The sequence below is a fragment of the Thalia democratica genome, chromosome 5 (genome assembly GCF_965202585.1).
Source record: "Thalia democratica chromosome 5, ktThaDemo2.hap1.1, whole genome shotgun sequence".
Classification (NCBI taxonomy): domain Eukaryota; kingdom Metazoa; phylum Chordata; class Thaliacea; order Salpida; family Salpidae; genus Thalia; species Thalia democratica.
The window spans coordinates 14,328,438-14,346,830 of NC_139169.1; the positions used below are offsets into that span (position 1 = coordinate 14,328,438).

Below are 18,393 nucleotides of genomic sequence, written 5' to 3' on the forward strand. Positions count from 1 at the left end.
TTTTGCGGGAAACTGGTAGTCACTGGAGGTTGTATTAGAGACCAAAGCCAAGTGAAACATTTGACAAATACAGTTGAAGTTTATGATCATTTTTCCAATTCGTGGTCTCCAATGCCTCCAATGCTTGAAGGAAAATGCAGTCATGACTCAGTGAGCATCGGAAGCAAGCTGTACGTAATCAGTAACAGGAGTAGTAGTGAAATGTTTGATTATTTTAGTAACGTCTTCGCTCGCATTCAAAAAAGAATGCCCCGTTCTGGGTGGTTTTTGAGTAATGTGAAATGTTTGTCAATTAGGAACAAGATTGTAGCTTTCTCAAGTAATCACCTTTACAAGTATGCTGAGTTCGATGTGGAGAAACAAGAATGGTCGGAAGTCGATGATCAAAAATGGCCAAGAATGATCGAGGGTCTAAGGTCAAGAATGGTTGGTAAGGAAGAAGACCTCCAGTTCTGGTGCAGTTATATCAAGTCGCCCATGTATTAACTTTGTGTACATATTCTTAACTTTTCTTACAAAAAATAAAACAGTTCCTTTTTACAAATTGAATTTATATGAAACACGCTAGTCATACAAATCGCAATTTTAAATAGCTTTTCTACATAGCTCAAAACTACTCATTTAATTTCAGCTTGAAAACTGAAACTTTTTTTAATAAATTAAACAAAGTTTAAGATTTTTTCAAAATTAAGTTAATGCATAATAAAAATTATGATAAAATTTGTTGTAAAAGTAAATAATAATATATTTTAGTATAATATACTTAGTAAATTAATCGTTTAAACAAAACGTTTAAGGATTTTGTTAATAATTTAAAGACAACTTAATCTTATTATTTATACTTCATATAACTAAAGCTAAATCTAATAATTTTAGGTTTTAGCACCGACTTCAAAGTTAAATTTAAACTTACGTGTTTTTAAACTTTTTTTTAACTATTTTGCAATTCTAATATCAGTTGTACAAAACATTTCCTTAATTTGTATAACGATATTTTACACTAACATAGAAAATATCATTCATTGATTAACTATTTTTTAGGCAAAATTTTGAGTTTTACTTGATTGTATTGATATAAATAACAGCATTTTAGTTATTTTTGTATAAAAAAAAAGTTAAATACAATGAATAAATTGTTTTACGTTTGAAATTGTGCGAAATAAAAATTATTTATACTTTAGTAACAAAGTAATGCATACTGAAAGCAGTCAATGTTGTTCAATGCAATTTTTTACTGAATATTTAAAAATTGAATGCAACAAATAAAACTTGCTATTCGGTTCTTACGATGGGAGTTTTAGTTTCAACTACTTCAGATTACTAAAAAAACAGTTATATGATAGGAAAATAAATCACACTTGTCTTTTTAACTAAGTAATAAGCAATAACTAATGGTCAACTTTTAATATGAAAGACTTAAAATAAAACTTTTGAAAGTTAAACTACTTATGGGAAAATAAATAAGATTAGTCGTTTTTAAGTTTTGTATTAATTAATTAAGTTTTTATTGATTAACTTTCTTTTAAAAATATTTCGTTTATATGATATAATAATATCATATGATAATTAATGATTAAGTATTATTAAAAGTTGATTGTAATTTAAAAATTCGAATAATTTATGCGCTGCAGTAACATATATTAGAGCTAGTTGCCATTTATATTTGTTTGTGTTAGTTAAATCAAGATACACCTTAACCAAAACTTAATTCTAAACACAAATCACTTTAGTTGTGATTATTTTAAAACTTAATCGCGTATTTAATGACAAAAGTATTTGTTCATCAGGTTTTCAAATTGTTGGCAATTATAGAATTTTATGGCAAATAATTAGTTAAAGCATATTACGATTTTTTAAACATAAATCAATTTAGTTATTATCTGTTTAAAACTTAAACATGTATTATATTAGAAAATTACTTGTTTATAAAGTTTTCGAGTTGTTGGCAGTTATAGAATTTTATGGCAAATATTTAAACTAAGCATATTATGATTTTAAAACACAAATAAGTTTAGTTGTGATTAATTAAAAATTTAAACGCGTACTTAGTAATATAATGTTTACTTTATCAATATTTATTTTTTACAATCGTAACTAGAGTTAATTGATAGCGTTTATTTGGGAACAGATCTAAATTGCGCGAAGACAAAATTGCACGAAGTTACTAAATTGCACGTGGGGACTAAATTGCACGAGAACAAAACTGCACGAGTGTACAAAATTGCACGAAGATACTTTTGCACGAAGACTAGTTTGCACGCGGGCACAAAATTGCACGAGGGAACAAAATTGCACGAGGGCTATTTTGCACGGAAGCTCAATTTTGCACGAGTTACAATTTTGCACGGAAGGTCAATTTTGCACGACAGACAGTTTTGCACAGAGGGTCAATTTTGCACAAAATTAATAACTTGAAATAACTAAAGAAAAAATATATTGAAGCTTTAATATTTTATATAAAAGAATAACAAGCACGTATTAATGTAATTAACTTTAAGTTAATAAGGTTTTTAACGATTTTATTAATATATTTATTTATTTTTTATTAATTTAGTTTTTTTTTATAATTGAAGCTAAATTATTGTGTTTGAGAACTAATTTAAGTTTAAAAATTTTTAATAAAAATTAAACAAGAATGTTACTTAAATAAAAATATCCCTTATTAAAGAATAAACATGTATTGCTGTAAACTTAAATCAAATAAAGATTATACTAAACTTCAATATGAAATAAAACAAGATTAAAAATAAAAATAAGTAAATAATTTTTACATGGGTAGGTGTTAAAATTGCACGAGCGTACAAAATTGCACGAGGGGACAAAATTGCACGAAAACACTTTTGCACAGAAAAAAACGAGCATGCAAAATAGTGTGACAATTAAATAAATTTAGAAAGGAGATATCCGTCTGTAGAAATTCTTATTGTGCATTGTACAGAAAGTTCTGTTTTGGCTGTATACTTCCATAAATTATACTTATTTTTTTTTTATATATAAAAGTTTTAAACATAATTTATATATCATTATTTTCTATTTGTCTGAAATTTATCTTAGTTACATCACTATTTGCACGCGCTTTACTCTAAATAGCTATTAAGTTTCTCCTACTCTGTTTTTTCTCTATATCTAACCAAGACTTGCGAAAAAGCGGGTGCACGACTTTTCAAATTCGGACAATTCAAATTCCGACAATTCAAATTCTTAATAAAAAATTGAAACGGCTAAAAATAAAAAAGTAGTGTACATTTGTCTAAAATAAAAAATGTAAATGTAAATCATATTAATATATACAAGCCATTTTTTTCTTTTTGCAAAAATTTAAATATTTTTTGAGATAAGGCTTTATTAAAGTAAAAAGTATAATTATTTTTAGTAGTTTTGAAATACCTTGAAAAAAATATTTAGATTCAAAAAAAAAGATAAAAGTGGCTTGTAGATATTAATAAGATCTACATACACACTTTTTATTTTTTTCAAATTTATTTTACTTTTTTAAATATAGTCTTTTAAATATTTTTTAAAGAATTTGAATTGTCCGAATTTGAGTTGTCCGAATTTGAATTGTCATGTAACCCGAAAAATCACTGTCATAAGCAATTTTCTTCTTACTTTTTTAGAAGAAAAGGAGATACAAGGTTTTGACTAATAAGAAACAAACAAAATAACACAACAGCTACAATTAGTTAACTTCTAAAGTTTAATAATATAAACAAAACTAAATTTGGTAATTTTATTTTAATAACGGTTAGAATTTTTATTTTTAATCTAGTTTTTATTTTTATTTATATAAATTTTTTTTGATTGATTTTTGTCTATTATTTAATTTGTTCATTTTAACTTTTTTATTTATTTTTATTTAAAATCTATTAAAATATTTATTTCATTTATTTTGACTTTTTTTAATAATTTTATTAGTTTTTGTTTTGGACTTTTATAAAATGTATTTATATTTAAAATTTTAATTTTTAATTTTTAATTTTTAAATCTTATTAATTTTTGATTTAAAAAAAATCTATTTATTTTTTAGTTATTTGGTTTTCTAAATTCTGACTTTTTTAATTATTTATTTTAATCTATTTAATATTTAATTTTTATTTTTTACTTTTGAATAATTTATTTATACTTTAAAATATTATATATGTATATATTATTTAGTTTTTATATTTTTTTATCATTGTTTGATTAGTTATTTCTTACTTAGTATTTATTTAATTTTTTTTGTAATCGACTTCTTATTTTTTACTTAAGTTAAAAAAGAAAATTTCAAATATTTAGTTATTAAATTTTATAATTCAAATATTTTTAGTTTTTTTAGTATTTTATGATTATATAGTATTTTTTCGTATACAATTATTTAGTTATCAATTTTTTTAATTCTGATTTTTTTTAATTTTTTAGATATTATATAAATTTTATTTGTGAAAAAAGTTTTCTCGTGCAATTTTGTCCCCTCGTGCAAAAAAAATTTCTACGTACAAATTAGACCCGTCCCTGGGAAGGAAACAAAACCCGTGCAAAATTGACCCTCCGTGTTAAATTGTCACTCAAGCAAAAATGACCCTTCGTACAAAAGTGTCTGCGTGAAAAATTGTCTGCTCGTGCAAAAATATACCCTCGTGCAAAAGTGTCTTCGTGCAAAAGTGAACCTTCGTTCAAATTTGTTTACGTTTAATTTTATCTTCGTGTAGTTTTGTGCTCTCGTGCAATTTAGTCTTCGCGCAAAAGTATCTTCGTGCAAATTTGTGTTTTCGTGCAATTTTGTACCCTCGTGCAATTTTGTACGCTCGCGCAATTTAGACAGCTACTCCGTTTATTTATATTTGGTTCAGTTTAAACGCCTAGGTATAAAAAATAAAGAATATATTTTTGCTTAAACGTTTTAATTTTATAAAGCTACTAACCTAAATAGATTACTAACGTTTGTTTACAATAAAATATGTTTGCTCAATTTATTTATTTTTGTCATTATTTTGATTAATTTATGTAGCATTTTATATAGATTGAATGTTTTGAATGGTGAAAAAGAAACAAATGTAGAAAAATCCAAATTGTCTCAGGCAGACTTTAGTAAAACAAAACGTATAACTTTCTTTTCTTTAAAAAACAAGTAAGTATGAGTTCAATTTAGTTTTCAATATAATCTAGTTTTATAATTAAACACAATTATCAAAGCATCAACATAATGTTAAATATATAGATATTAAAAATTATGTTGAACAAAGCTCAGAACATTTAATAAATCTAAGTTTGATTTTTTACAACTTTGTTATATGGCTCAAAGTACTAAACAGAATAATTTAAAATTTTTGTTGTGTTATTACAGGGTTGCCACTTTACCTGGAAAAACCTGGAATTAGACAATTTAGGCAAAAAAAAAACCTTGAATTTAAGAAATTTTGTAAAAAAAAACCTGGAAAAACTTTCAATTTAAAATATTTATATGTTAAGTCAAAACTTTTTGATTTAAAAAAAAAAGGAATTTGATATCATCAATTTTGTTTTTCTATTTAACACAGTAGTATAATATCTTTTCAATGTTTTTGTACTATATAACACAGTGTTTTACCTTAACTTTAAACTAAAATTAGACCCAAAAGCATGTAGTTTCAAAAACCTGGAAGAAATTTTTCAAAAACCAGTTGCAACCCTATTAACAATTGCAAAGATATTATTTTATTTTTCTGTTTTATTAGTTTTTTCAGCACTTATTGTTACAGCCGGATCAGCTTCTGGATTTGAATTACATTTTGGTGAATTTGAAAAGAAGCTGCCCACAAGTTCTCAAGTTTAGAAATATATTTTGAAGTATTTAGAACGTTAATGTTATTTTAAATATTAATATTTTACTTTATTACTTTAACATTATACAATTACAAGCATCAAATAACTTAATTAGTATAAGTTTTTTGTAAAGAAAGCCCAAAATTTATAATTATCATCCAATTGAATTAACATTGAAATAACAAGATAGTTGCATGTTTAACATTTTCTAAGGCTAAAATTTTGTAGGTAGTTGTGACAAAATGAGGTTCTCTACATAAATATAAAGCACAATGAAGTAGTACTAATATAACAAAACTATATGTCAGCAAAGTTTGATTGGATATTATAAATAATTGTTTGATTTAGATGTCAAATGGTAAATAAAAATTTATTTGAGATAGAGTTCAAATCTGGTAAATTTTAAAATGCAAAAATAAAATTGAGTAAAAGGCAGGTTTGCAAACATTCAAAACAACTTAAAACAGCTTGAAGTTTTTTTAATTTCAGAATGACTTAGGATAAATTAGACTAGTTTAAAAACTTCCTAAATTTATTTAATACCGATAATACCATGTTAATATATTTAGTAATTAATTTTTACTGTTATATGTTTGTACTTCATTATAACAAGCCTTTATTTATCTTAAATAATTTAATATTGCTACTTGTTTAACATAACTTTTTCACTATTTGTTGTTTTTAGTTTTTTTTTAATATAAGAATGATTGATCAGTTTTTGGTCACTCAGATTTGATTTGCTTCAATTCTTCAAAAGCCTGTCATAGATTAGCCATACTATAAAAAAAACACAAAACTGTTTGTCTCTTTTATGGCTTTAACACCTTTTATGTTTATATAAGTAATTTTAAATTCAAAAAGTCAAAATTCAGGTCACAAGTGTTGATTATAACTTATTATTTATAACTTGTTTGTGTTGACAGGTTTTGACAAGTCCACATAGTATAAGGATTTGTGAAATTTTGACCAATACTGTACATGGACACAGCAACTGGATGTCCACCCAGGAAGGTCACTAACTGTTCACTTTCAAAAACAAGGTAGATATATTATAATACTTTTTTTGTTCTATTAGCTATAATAAACCATAAATAGTTAAACAAAGGAAGAGTATAGTTAATAAAATTTTCTGAATTGGTTTAAATTTATTTAGTGTTAGATATGTGTAGTTTATTAAATAAATATATTGTAATTATTATCATTATTGTAAATATCAAGTATATTTTACTTTAACAATTAAATTTTACTAGAAAATTGTGGATTTTACAAGTAAAAAGTAAAATTTAAGATAAAAAAAACCTTAAATTTGATTTTAAAACTAATAAACGCAAACTAAGAATTCTTTTATAAGGAAAGGATCAACTTATTTAACAATTAATTAATTATTTAAAATGTTGTTACAACAAAATTATATTTTACTATAAATTTATTAGCTTTGTACTTTAATGATAAGAATTGCTCGAAATATATTTAAAGTTTTTGATTTTTTTTTATCTTTTGTAACTTATTGTATGATTACTGGTCACTTTTGTTAGAAAATTATATTTTTCAATTTAAAGTACTGTTTTGGTTTTAATATTAAAATAAAGTCATTAACCTTTTATTAGATTAATCTTAATAAGAAATTTACGAAAGTTCGAGGTTTTTGTGCTCTTATTTTAGTAAATTAGCAAACTTTAGATAAATTGTATTTGCTACAGATAATAAAAAAATATATCCGCTAGGTGGCGCCATGAAGTCACAGTTTTTACGTGTTTTTCTGTCACTGTTATGTCTTTCAAATCTTAATAACCAAGCAAAAAAAAAACGTAAGATACAGGGATTTTCACATATTTTTCAATTATTTCTAGGAATTTTTCAGAATATCGAAATTCTAGGAATTTGTAGGGAAGTGGGAACCCTGTATTAGTTTTAGTTATAAGTTGATCAATGTCAATTTTGAATTATTTTTAAAGATACAAACACTATTAACAAATACAAAATACTAAAGCAAATGTTGTTCAGCTACTAATAGTTAAAAATTCACAGAGCTGTTTTTATGTATTAATAAATGTAGATTATAAATTTTTATATTGATATCTTGTGTCTTTAAATATAAATATTAGTGGGAAGTTGTTTGTTAAATTTATAAACTCATATCTTTTGAATTGTTAAGCATAATTGTTGTGAACCTAATTATTTTTGTTAGTTTTACAACAAAATATTATTAGTTTTTAAAAATTTTTACAAATTAGTCTTTTAAAGCTCTTCTGAAACTTATTTGTTATTTTCTATGTTAGTTAAATGCTTCTAATAAAATATATTTATTTCAACTGATAGATTGTTGATTATATGTAATATACAGAAACCTGCCAACCAGGTACGCGCTTCCTAGGTACAAACTGCCGGTATGGTACGCACTTATTAGCCGAAGAACACAGTGATTATAATAATTATAGTCATGAATTTTTTAATACTATACATACTATACTTCTTTTGTTGTACTATATTAGTGTAATTTTATCTGGATATATATATGATTAAACAACATCATAGTAGTTAACAGTTTTTGATAAAAGTAAATTTTGATAAAAATTTTTTTTTTATGAGTTGATAATTTTTTGAGTTGATTATAAGTAAAAAAATTCTTTAGGTATCTAAATGTTATTATTAAAATGTATTTAAACAAACCTTGTTGCTGAAATACAAACGTAGATATACATTAATGAATACAAACATATTGTTTAATATACTTAAGTCTTATAATATTAGGTATACTTTTAACAAATATGTTTTATTTGTATGATGAAAGTTTTTATTTTGGGTAATTTTGCATGAATATAAATTTGTAAGCTTTAATAATTTAGAAATTTTTTGCTTAATGTAGGTTTTTGAAGTCCAAAGTTTTCTAGGTACGCACTGCCGGCTGAGTATGCATTTATACGCTGTGTTCAAAGTGCGTACTTAGTTGGCAGGTAACTGTACAAAAGTTATGACCAACTTCAGTTTATTTGAAAGTGTTGTTAAAGTAATGATATTGTGTAAAACTTACAAATGGGATAATACTTAAAATTACGGAATTTCGATTGTTTTCGTATAATTTAATATGATATATTTTGTTGATCAAACAATTTAACATTTTAAACATTAAGGAAACAAAGTTGTCGCTTGTATACAAATAACACTAAAGCATGTACGCTAGTAGAACAGTTAGTACAACTAATAATATTACACCAGATCGAACAACAGGATTTGCGGAGAAATATCTAGTTTGTGGAGTACAGATGATTGGCTTCATGGAGGAGTGACGACGGGTGCTAGCAGCTAATCGCATTTTATATACTTACGTGGTCGTACCCATGAAGAGCGGCCACCGGGACTCGGGCTCGGGACGCAGGGCCGATGGTCGCGGAGGCAAACCGCTGGGCCATACAGGCGCACGCCTGTCTACTCTAATTATTGTATATAAATATCTTTATTCAAGAATTAATGTAAAAAAGTTTCATTGCAAAAAAAAAATTAAAACAATGAAAGTTGTATAAGATTTATTAACAATTGTGTACAAAAAAGGAGTTACTGATCAGAAAGAGACATTGAAGGACACAAAAGTGGGCTCTGGAAAGCCTTTGTTTATCATAAATTTTTATGCTGATCATTCAGCCTGAAGACATATCATTTAATTTTGGTCACTTCAGCGCTTCCAAAAACCTTGAACTTGACATATAATGCTAAAGTATTTAGAATTTTGATATATTTTGAAAAAAAACTTGGGTTTAAAAATAAATCACTAAAATTAGGGAAATTTGAACAATTTATTCATCTTAAGTAACAAAATTTGATTTGACACAAAAGATTTGTCATGTAGATATTTATTTTAATTTTGATTCTCTAAAATACCTTCGAGTATCTTTACAATTTTTTTTCAATGTTATTATCCAATTTAAGAAGTTCCTTCATAAAATTTTCTTTAAACTCTAACAAGCTTTTTTTAATATTATTTGATAAAACTTAAGGTTTTACAAAGAAATGGAAAGTTTAAACTGGGGTTTCCAAAAATTTTTTTATTGCAAATTTGGCAAAATTTTTAAAATATTCAATATCAACTTGTTATTAACCAGTTCTTTCTTTCCTTGCTGCTTATTACAATTTTACAACAAACTACGCCTCTTTTTGAAAAGTCTGTATTCATAAGTCCACAAAGTTCTGCATTTGTTAGGTATAAAAATTTAGGAGATTATTTAATAATGCACAAAGTTAGACTACTATCTAAGTTTAAGTAAAGATGTATTTAATTTAACAAAAAGAATTATTATTTTCATCTATAGTGTTTCAAAACAAAATATTCTTTTAGTCCAGTTTTTAACTGGTTTGTCTTTTATTTAGTATTCTGTTTAAAATTTTATACTTAAAAAATATTTTACTTGGAAATAAAAATAATTGTAAGAATTTATTTAACTTCATTTAAGAAAATAATCTTTCTTAAAAAGGCTATCAATATTTTTTTAGTAAAATTGTAACTTAGAATTGTTTTTGCAGCAGTTATATTTATTACATAAAAATGGGTGAAAGAAAACGTCAAAGTAACAGTGCTTCAGAAAACTTTCCAATTAAAAAGAAGAAAACCAGAAGTTCAACTGTAAACGATAATGTACGTGAGAAGCTGTTAAATCATCTTGACTCTTGCAAGAGAAATGATGTAGAAAATAAAATAGTTAGAACTTGCAAATACAATGCCACCTGTAGAGCTAGCAGCAGCGCTGTAGAAAACTTATTAAAGTTTTATAACAAAGGTTGGTTTTAAAAACACAAATTTTTATTTTATTGTAAATTTCTTGTTCATTAATAACTTTGCTTCGAGCATAAAGCATAATCTTAATTTTATCATTTAATTAACTAACAGAAAAGAAGAGCTTGACAAAATTAGAAACAATAGGTTTTATTAAGGTTGGTAAAATGCTTAACTCTGAAGATTTGAAAAAAGTTGGTAAAGGCATGGTTGCAATATCATTTAACGTGCAGAATTCCTTATGCTTTTTTGAAGTATCAAGGCTATTCAGTCTACCACGTTTTCAAACATGTGCAATTAAGTGCATTGAAAGATGGTTTTGTCATTTAGTAGCCAACAAAAGTCACTTCGATTTAAGTTTTGACTCGTTCAGAAAACTTTTATCAAGCTCAGAACTGGAAATAACATCAGAAATGGAACTTGTAGTTGCTGTTGATAGCTGGATTAAGCATAATCACAAGCAAAGAGGTAAATTTGTCAAGGAACTGATTAAACAAATTCGTCTACCATTGTTGTCAAAAGCTTGCTTAAAAAAATTGTTGACAGATTACAGCTTGTTTTCAAATTGCGCAGACAGTAAAGCGTATATAAATAATGCAATTGATAACAAATCAATAGATACATATGACCCGAGTTCTATAGGTTACCAAGCTCGGTATTGCAACCAGGAAAATTTTGAGATAATTTCTAATAAAGGAACTAGTTTGTACAAACTTGATAATACAAAGTCATCCGACGCAAGTGAAAGATTTCTAAGCTTTTTAGAACTTCATTCTAGTATTTATAAAAGCGTATTTATTAACGAAGTCATTTATTTTATGGGCTCTAACTTCATATTTTCCTATTCAACATTGACAAATAAAATAAGTGAAAAGAGAATGTTAGGTAAAAAATACTTAAACCAACATGCTTGCCTATGCAATTTTATGGGGAAGATTAATATAGTAGGTGGATTCCATGCAAATGGCAGAAGACTAACAATCTACGATCCCAAATTGAATACCTGGGAGGAAAGAGCAGAGATGTCAGTACACAAGTCAGATGTTGCGTTCTCAGTGTTTTGCGGGAAACTGGTAGTCACTGGAGGTTGCATTAGAGACCAACGCCAAGTGAAACATTTGACAAACACAGTTGAAGTTTATGATCATTTTTCCAATTCGTGGTCTCCAATGCCTCCAATGCTTGAAGAAAAATGCAGTCATGACTCAGTGAGCATCGGAAGCAAGCTGTACGTAATCAGCAACAGGAGTAGTAGTGAAGTGTTTGATTATTTTAGCAACGTCTTCGCTCGCATTCAAAAAAGAATGCCCCGTTCTGGGTGGTTCTGGAGTAATGTGAAATGTTTGTCAATTGGGAACAAGATTGTAGCTTTCTCAAGTAACCACCTTTACAAGTATGCAGAGTTCGATGTGGAGAAACGAGAATGGTCAGAAGTCGATGATCAAAAATGGCCAAGAATGATCGAGGGTCGAAGGTCAAGAATGGTTGGTAAGGAAGAAGACCTCCAAACCTGGTGCAGTTATATCAAGTCGCCCATGTATTAACTTTGTATACATATTCATAACTTTTCTTAAAAAGAAATTAATCCTTTCCTTTTTACAAATGGAATTTATATGAAACACGTTTGTCATAAAAATCGCAGTTTAACAAAAACTAAATCATGTGTTTGTTTGTTTGCAACTTTTTATAAATAGAATAAACTTACATATATAAAATTTTAGTTTACTCTGAACATAATTGTCTGGTTTACAATTTTTTATCTAGCGTTTACTTTTACTATTTAGTGATTTTGGTTTTGGTGATAAGTTTTAACTCAGGGTTTCTAAAAGTTGAACATAACTGAAATTTATGAGGTCATGAGCGGCAAAAGGACCAAAGGGAGGGAGGCATAACCAGTAAAGGATACACAGGGGGCCATGAAGTCATAATTTGATACTTAAACTAGATATTCTTGAGTAAATGATGAAGAGCAAAAAAAGACTTCAAATGTTTTTAATTGTAATTTTGAAACTTATACAGGACATTAGGCAAAAACTTAAGATATATAGGGGCCACAAGCCATAAAAAGGGGAGTCACAAGGCCATACTTTTAAAATTGAAAATTACATTATATAGTTCTTAGGTGTTTTTAATGGTAATTTTTCGAGTAATTTTGTTGCAGGAGGAGGTCATAGCTTTTTTCATTTCTTTAAAGGGGGTCTTTTGAAAAAAGTTTTGGAAACCCTTTTATTAATTGGTTAGATTGAACATTTACAGTCTGTATTCTATACTAAACTGTTTTTCAGAAGTGTTAAAAATAATTCCGGTTTAGTTGCTATTATTTTGCATAGTAGTTCATTTCGTTTTAGTTAATGAAAGTTTGTTTTTTATTAATGATGATAAACCTGGACAAGACGTTAAAAGGTATCGTTGGTGTATATCTCAATAAGTGAAAGATTTTTTTGTACACTAGGTCCTTCACCTAAAATTTATATCGCCTTTTTGTCGTAGTACTTTCTAAACAATAACAATATATTAGTAGTCTTATTAAGTTTAATTTGTGTTTCATTATTATTTCCTTATTATGAGTTATTCTTGATTGTAGGTTAATACAAAGCTATTAAAGATTTTTGAATATTTTATTCAGGTTTCCTAGTTTTCTTCTAGGTATTTTAAACAACAAATTTTTAGCTTAATATTTGATATCAATTAGAACTTAAGTTAAGATATAAACTTAAACTATACAACAACATAAAAACGATACTGTAAATGAGTTTAAAAAAAAAATATGATAATAGTTTTTTTAAATTATCGATTTTTTGTACCTAATAGAAATATATATTACACGTTTAGTCAAACTCGGACAAACTCTTTAAAAAAAAGTTTAAAAGGCCACAACTCAAAAATTAATATACATTTGAAAAATTTTTAAAAGTGCGTATTCAGTTAAAACATTTTTTTGTTTGTGTTTACATAAATATATTTATTAAAAAGAAGTTTAAAAATACGAAAAACTATTATAATTTAAAAATTTATTTTTGCCACATCACGAACATAATATTTAAATAAAAAACGTTTGTTTGTTATGGGCTTTCATGCAAAAGTCCATAAAAATATTTTACATTCATTAACTTCATAAGAATTAGAACTCAAAAAGTGCACATATTTGGTAGTGCACCGTGGTAGTATATCAGTTAAGTTTATTTTTTACAAAGAAAAACACAAACGATTTGTAAACAGTCTTATAAAGCTAAACATATCTTATGATGAAGATGTTTTCAGAAATTTTCATAGAAAAAGTAATATTTAACTAAAAAGAACAATAAAGAGTAATATCGATAGAATATAAAAATAATTACGTAAGGATTGTTAATATAATAATTAAATATAACAAAATAATCAATAAATAAACTATCAATACAATGTTAACTTCACTATACAAAAAGACTGAGTGAAATCTCAGTAAACTTAAAACTTTTAGTAAAAATACTTTCTTGTTACTATTAAAGTGAACAAATAAATTAGTGTTGTTGTATCAACCAGTTTAGTTTAAAAGTTTTGATGTTTTTCCAATGTAGGAAATACTCTGATCAGCAGAGCAGATTTATATATATATATATAAATAAAATTTGCTTCAAATACTTCTGAGCAGTTACTTTTGCTGCTAAAGTAGTAAAAAACTTAATTAATGGTGTAGGCCAGTTTAATAACAATGTTGTGTTTTTTACATCACGGCAAGTCTTCTGACGAATTACAGACAACTTCGGAACAAATAAAAACAGATAAATATTTGACTATATTTTAAATTGCACACACTGTCAAAACTCTGAAATAGTTCAAAATTTTAAAGTTTTGAAACAATGTAAAGAAAGCGAATATTCAGCCTGGATTCAATATTGACTAAGGAAGAACGGCCTAAGTTAAATACGCAAATTGCATTAGAGTTATACCAAAAATAAAAACTACACACAGCTCTTGACAAAACCATACGTATGCATGATTTAAAGTTGATAGTAACTTCCTTTTTTTTTGTATTTATTTTAAAACTTTTTAAACAACTTAACTTTTTACAGCAAACCTTTTCTTTATGGCTTCGAAATTGCAACTATTTTGCTTGAATCTAAAAATTTTGTTTTTGCGGAGTAACGTAGTAATAGTATTTAATTGTAATAGTCTTTAAAACATTAATATTTTTGCATTATGTAATAATTTGCAATCACTATTTCCTATATTTTGATGACTTTTTTGAACTTCTTTGAATACATATACCTTATAACCAATGATCATTGCATCACTGAAGTTTGTGAAAAAATTAAATTTTGGCAGATTCTTTAAAAATTGAAGTTTCTTAGTGACACTGTCAATAACTTCACAAGTGTTAGAAGAATCTCCACATATAACAAAAAATTGTAAGTCATGGTTATACTGGCATTAAAAGTTCTTTTTACCAACATATTAGAAACTTTTGTCCATTTTATTCTCATGAAAGCAGTATGCTTTAGTTGAATTTCTAAAGTAACCACCAGTAATGACAATCTTACCTCCAAAATCTACACATGATGCATCTTTTATACTTACAATTATTGAGCTGTATAAGTCCATTTACCGTTTTTGATATCATAACACATACATGTTTCAAAATAAGAATTAACGTTTATTTCTGTTTCCCTGCATCCATCAATTATATACAAATTTTGGATAAAACTGCAAGCAATAAATACAGATTGATTATCCAACATTGAAAGCAAATCAATTAAATTTTTACTGGATTCAGAAAGCTTTATAAAGCAAGAATTACCTGATTACTGTTTGTATTGCACAAATTTTAACCACAAGCGACTACTTTAGAGTTGAAAATCTAGAAGGAGCATATTTGTTTAATATTTTCACAGCTATTCAAGCTCAAAGGAAATTCCAATTTTTAAATACTTCCTTCATACAAAGAGCAGTACTAAAGTCTTCTTTAGCACAATATCTTGTTTTGTGCAATAAAGAAGTTCTTTTATTAAGCATTATGTTTTTCTTGTACTACCTAGACGCTTCAGTTTTTTTGGAAAGTCTGTATCTGGTGCTCCTAAAAGTATTTTCTAGTCACCTGGTGAATTTTTTATAACATGGCAAAACACAAATAACAACAGCACAAAAACAATAGCCTCCTAGTGTAACAAATGTTCCTTTGTTAATTTTGACTTTGAATTCTTACTCATTTGTAAAATTGGCTTCCGAGAGTACTTATGTTTTCCTATGATTATTTTGTGTTATCAGTTGCTACAAGGTTAGTTAGTGTATGTTTTGTATTGATTTGTTGAATAAACATTTTATTGAGCTCAACTACTACTATAGTAGCATTTACATTTTCCAGTAAATACTAATTTGTATTTAAAAAGTAAAAGTAGTCCTTTATTCAGGCCGGGGATTATACTATCTGTTACCAATGTTAAGGTAATGGTATTTGAAAATTTCGCTTAAACGATGTTTTCAAATAGACCAATGGGAGGTCAAAGTTTTATTTTGAACATTTCTTCGCTTTGATTTTAATTTTTTGATTATATATTTATTTGTCTTTAACTAAAAAATATTGCTCAATTTACTGAAGTGTAAAGAGATTATTTAAATAGAGATGTGCAAGTGAAATATTTTATTTACAACCAGATTCGGTGGCAAAATATTGCGACCTTTTCAAGTATAATGTTTTTACTTTCAGTTTACTACTCTACTATACTTGAAAAGGTCACAAATGTTTGCCACTGAAACCTGGTTGTAAATATAATTTTCAATTTGCTCATCTCTATTTAATTTTGAGGTTATTATACTTTTAGAAGTTGTTCGTAAACTTAAATAAAATCATACAGTTATTTTCAGTTTCTGAAAGTTTTTGTAGTTTTGATGTTTAAAATTTCATTTATATGATCCTTTATAACTTGTAGGTTGTTTTGAAAAAGTTATTCATTTTTTTGACAAGTAAGAACAGTTGCTTCACACTTTAACAAAGTCGTTGACAACACTCATGTCATTTACTGTTTTTTTTTACTTCTAGGTAACCTTTTTCATTAATCCATTGATCTTCAGGTATGGTAAGAAAAGAATGACTGCAGCCTAGAATTCAAAAAGATTCTTGTACTGTTACCAACAAAATCTGCTAATCTGCCGGCCCTGCGTCCCGAGCTCGAGTCCCGGTGGTCGCTCTTTATGGGGACGACCAAGCAAGTATATAAGAATGCGATTACCTGCTAGCACTCTTGTTAGCGCGATGTGCATTAGATTTTAAACCTTGTAAGGTTGTTTTTTCAAAGGGAGATTGTAATTCCACTGGGACGTGAACTTGGTACGCAGGACAGGCAGCCGAAATCAAACAGGCAGGCTGTCCAGCGCCCACTTTTTTGTCCTTTTATGTCGCTTTCTGATCAGCAACTCCTAATTTTGCTCACAATTTTAATATAAATCTTATACTTTTTTCCTTTTTTTTCGAATAAAACTTTTTTTTTATTAATTTTGAATATAGATGGTTTAATTACCCTAATTAGAGTAGACAGGCGGGCGCCTGTATGGCCCAGCTGTTTGCCCCCGCGACCGCCGGCCCCGCGTCCCGAGTTCGAGTCCCGGTGGTTGCTCTCCATGGGGACGACCACACAAGTATAAAAGAATGCGATTAGCTACCAGCACTCTTGTTAGCGCGATGTGCATTAGATCGTAAACGTTGTTAGGTCGTTTTTTCAGAGGCAGATTGTAATTCCACTGGGACGTGAACTTGGTATGCAGGACAGGCAGCCGAAATCAAACAGGCAGGCTGTCCAGCGCCCACTTTTTTGTCCTTTTATGTCTCTTTCTGATCAGAAACTCCTAATTTTGCACACAATTTTAAAATAAATCTTATACTTTTTTCATTGTTTTTTTTTCCAATGAAACTTTTTTACATTAATTTTGAATATAGATGGTTTAAATACCCTAATTAGAGTAGACAGGCGGGCGCCTGTATGGCCCAGCTGTTTGCTCTTTTGACCGCTGGCCCTGCGTCCCGAGCTCGAGTCCCGGTGGTTGCCCTTTATGGGGACGACCATGCAAGTATATAAGAATGTGATCAGCTGCCAGCACTCTAGTTAGCGCGATGTGCATTAGATTGTAAAACTTGTTAGGTCGTTTTTTCAGAGTGAGATTGTAATTCCACTGGGACATGAACTTGGTACGCCTGAAAATGCATATTCAAAAAAGGATGCCCCGTTCTGGGTGGTTCTGGAGTAGTGTGAAATGTTTGTCAATTGGGAACAAGATTGTAGCTTTCTCAAGTAACCACCTTTACAAGTATGCTGAGTTCGATGTGGAGAAACAAGTATGGTCGGAAGTCGATGATCAAAAATGGTCAAGATTGGTCGAGGGTCGAAGGTCAAGAATGGTTGGTAAGGAAGAAGACCTCCAGTTCTGGTGCAGTTGTATCAAGTCGCCCATGTATTAACTTTGAATACATGTTCTTAACTTTTCATCAAAAAAATAAAACTATTTCTTTTTACAAATAAAATTTATATGAAACACGTTTGTCATAAAAATCGCAATTTTAAATAGCTTTTCTACATAACTCAAAACTACTCATTTAATTTCAGCTTGAAAACTGAAACTTTGTTTAATAAATTAAACAAAGTTTCAGATTTTTTCAAAATTAAGTTAATGCATAACAAAAATTATATAATATTTGTTGAAAAAGTAAATAATAATATATTTAAGTATAATATACTTAGTAAATTAATCGTTCTTACAAAACGTTTAAGGATTTTGTTAATATTTTAAAGTCAACTTAATCTTATTGTTTTTACTTTGTATAACTAAAGCAAAATTTAATAATTTTAGGTTTTAGCACAGACTTAAAAGTTAAATTT

General features: G+C 27.5%; 1 protein-coding gene across 1 annotated transcript; it reads left to right on the forward strand.

The window, feature by feature from the left end:
• Positions 1 to 11,472: 11,472 nt before the first annotated feature.
• On the forward strand, positions 11,473 to 12,090 carry LOC145836263 (uncharacterized). Its single transcript, XM_082944081.1, has one exon. The coding sequence runs from the start codon at positions 11,473 to 11,475 to the stop codon at positions 12,088 to 12,090; it is 618 nt and encodes a 205-aa protein (XP_082800207.1).
• The last annotated feature ends 6,303 nt before the right edge of the window (positions 12,091 to 18,393 follow it).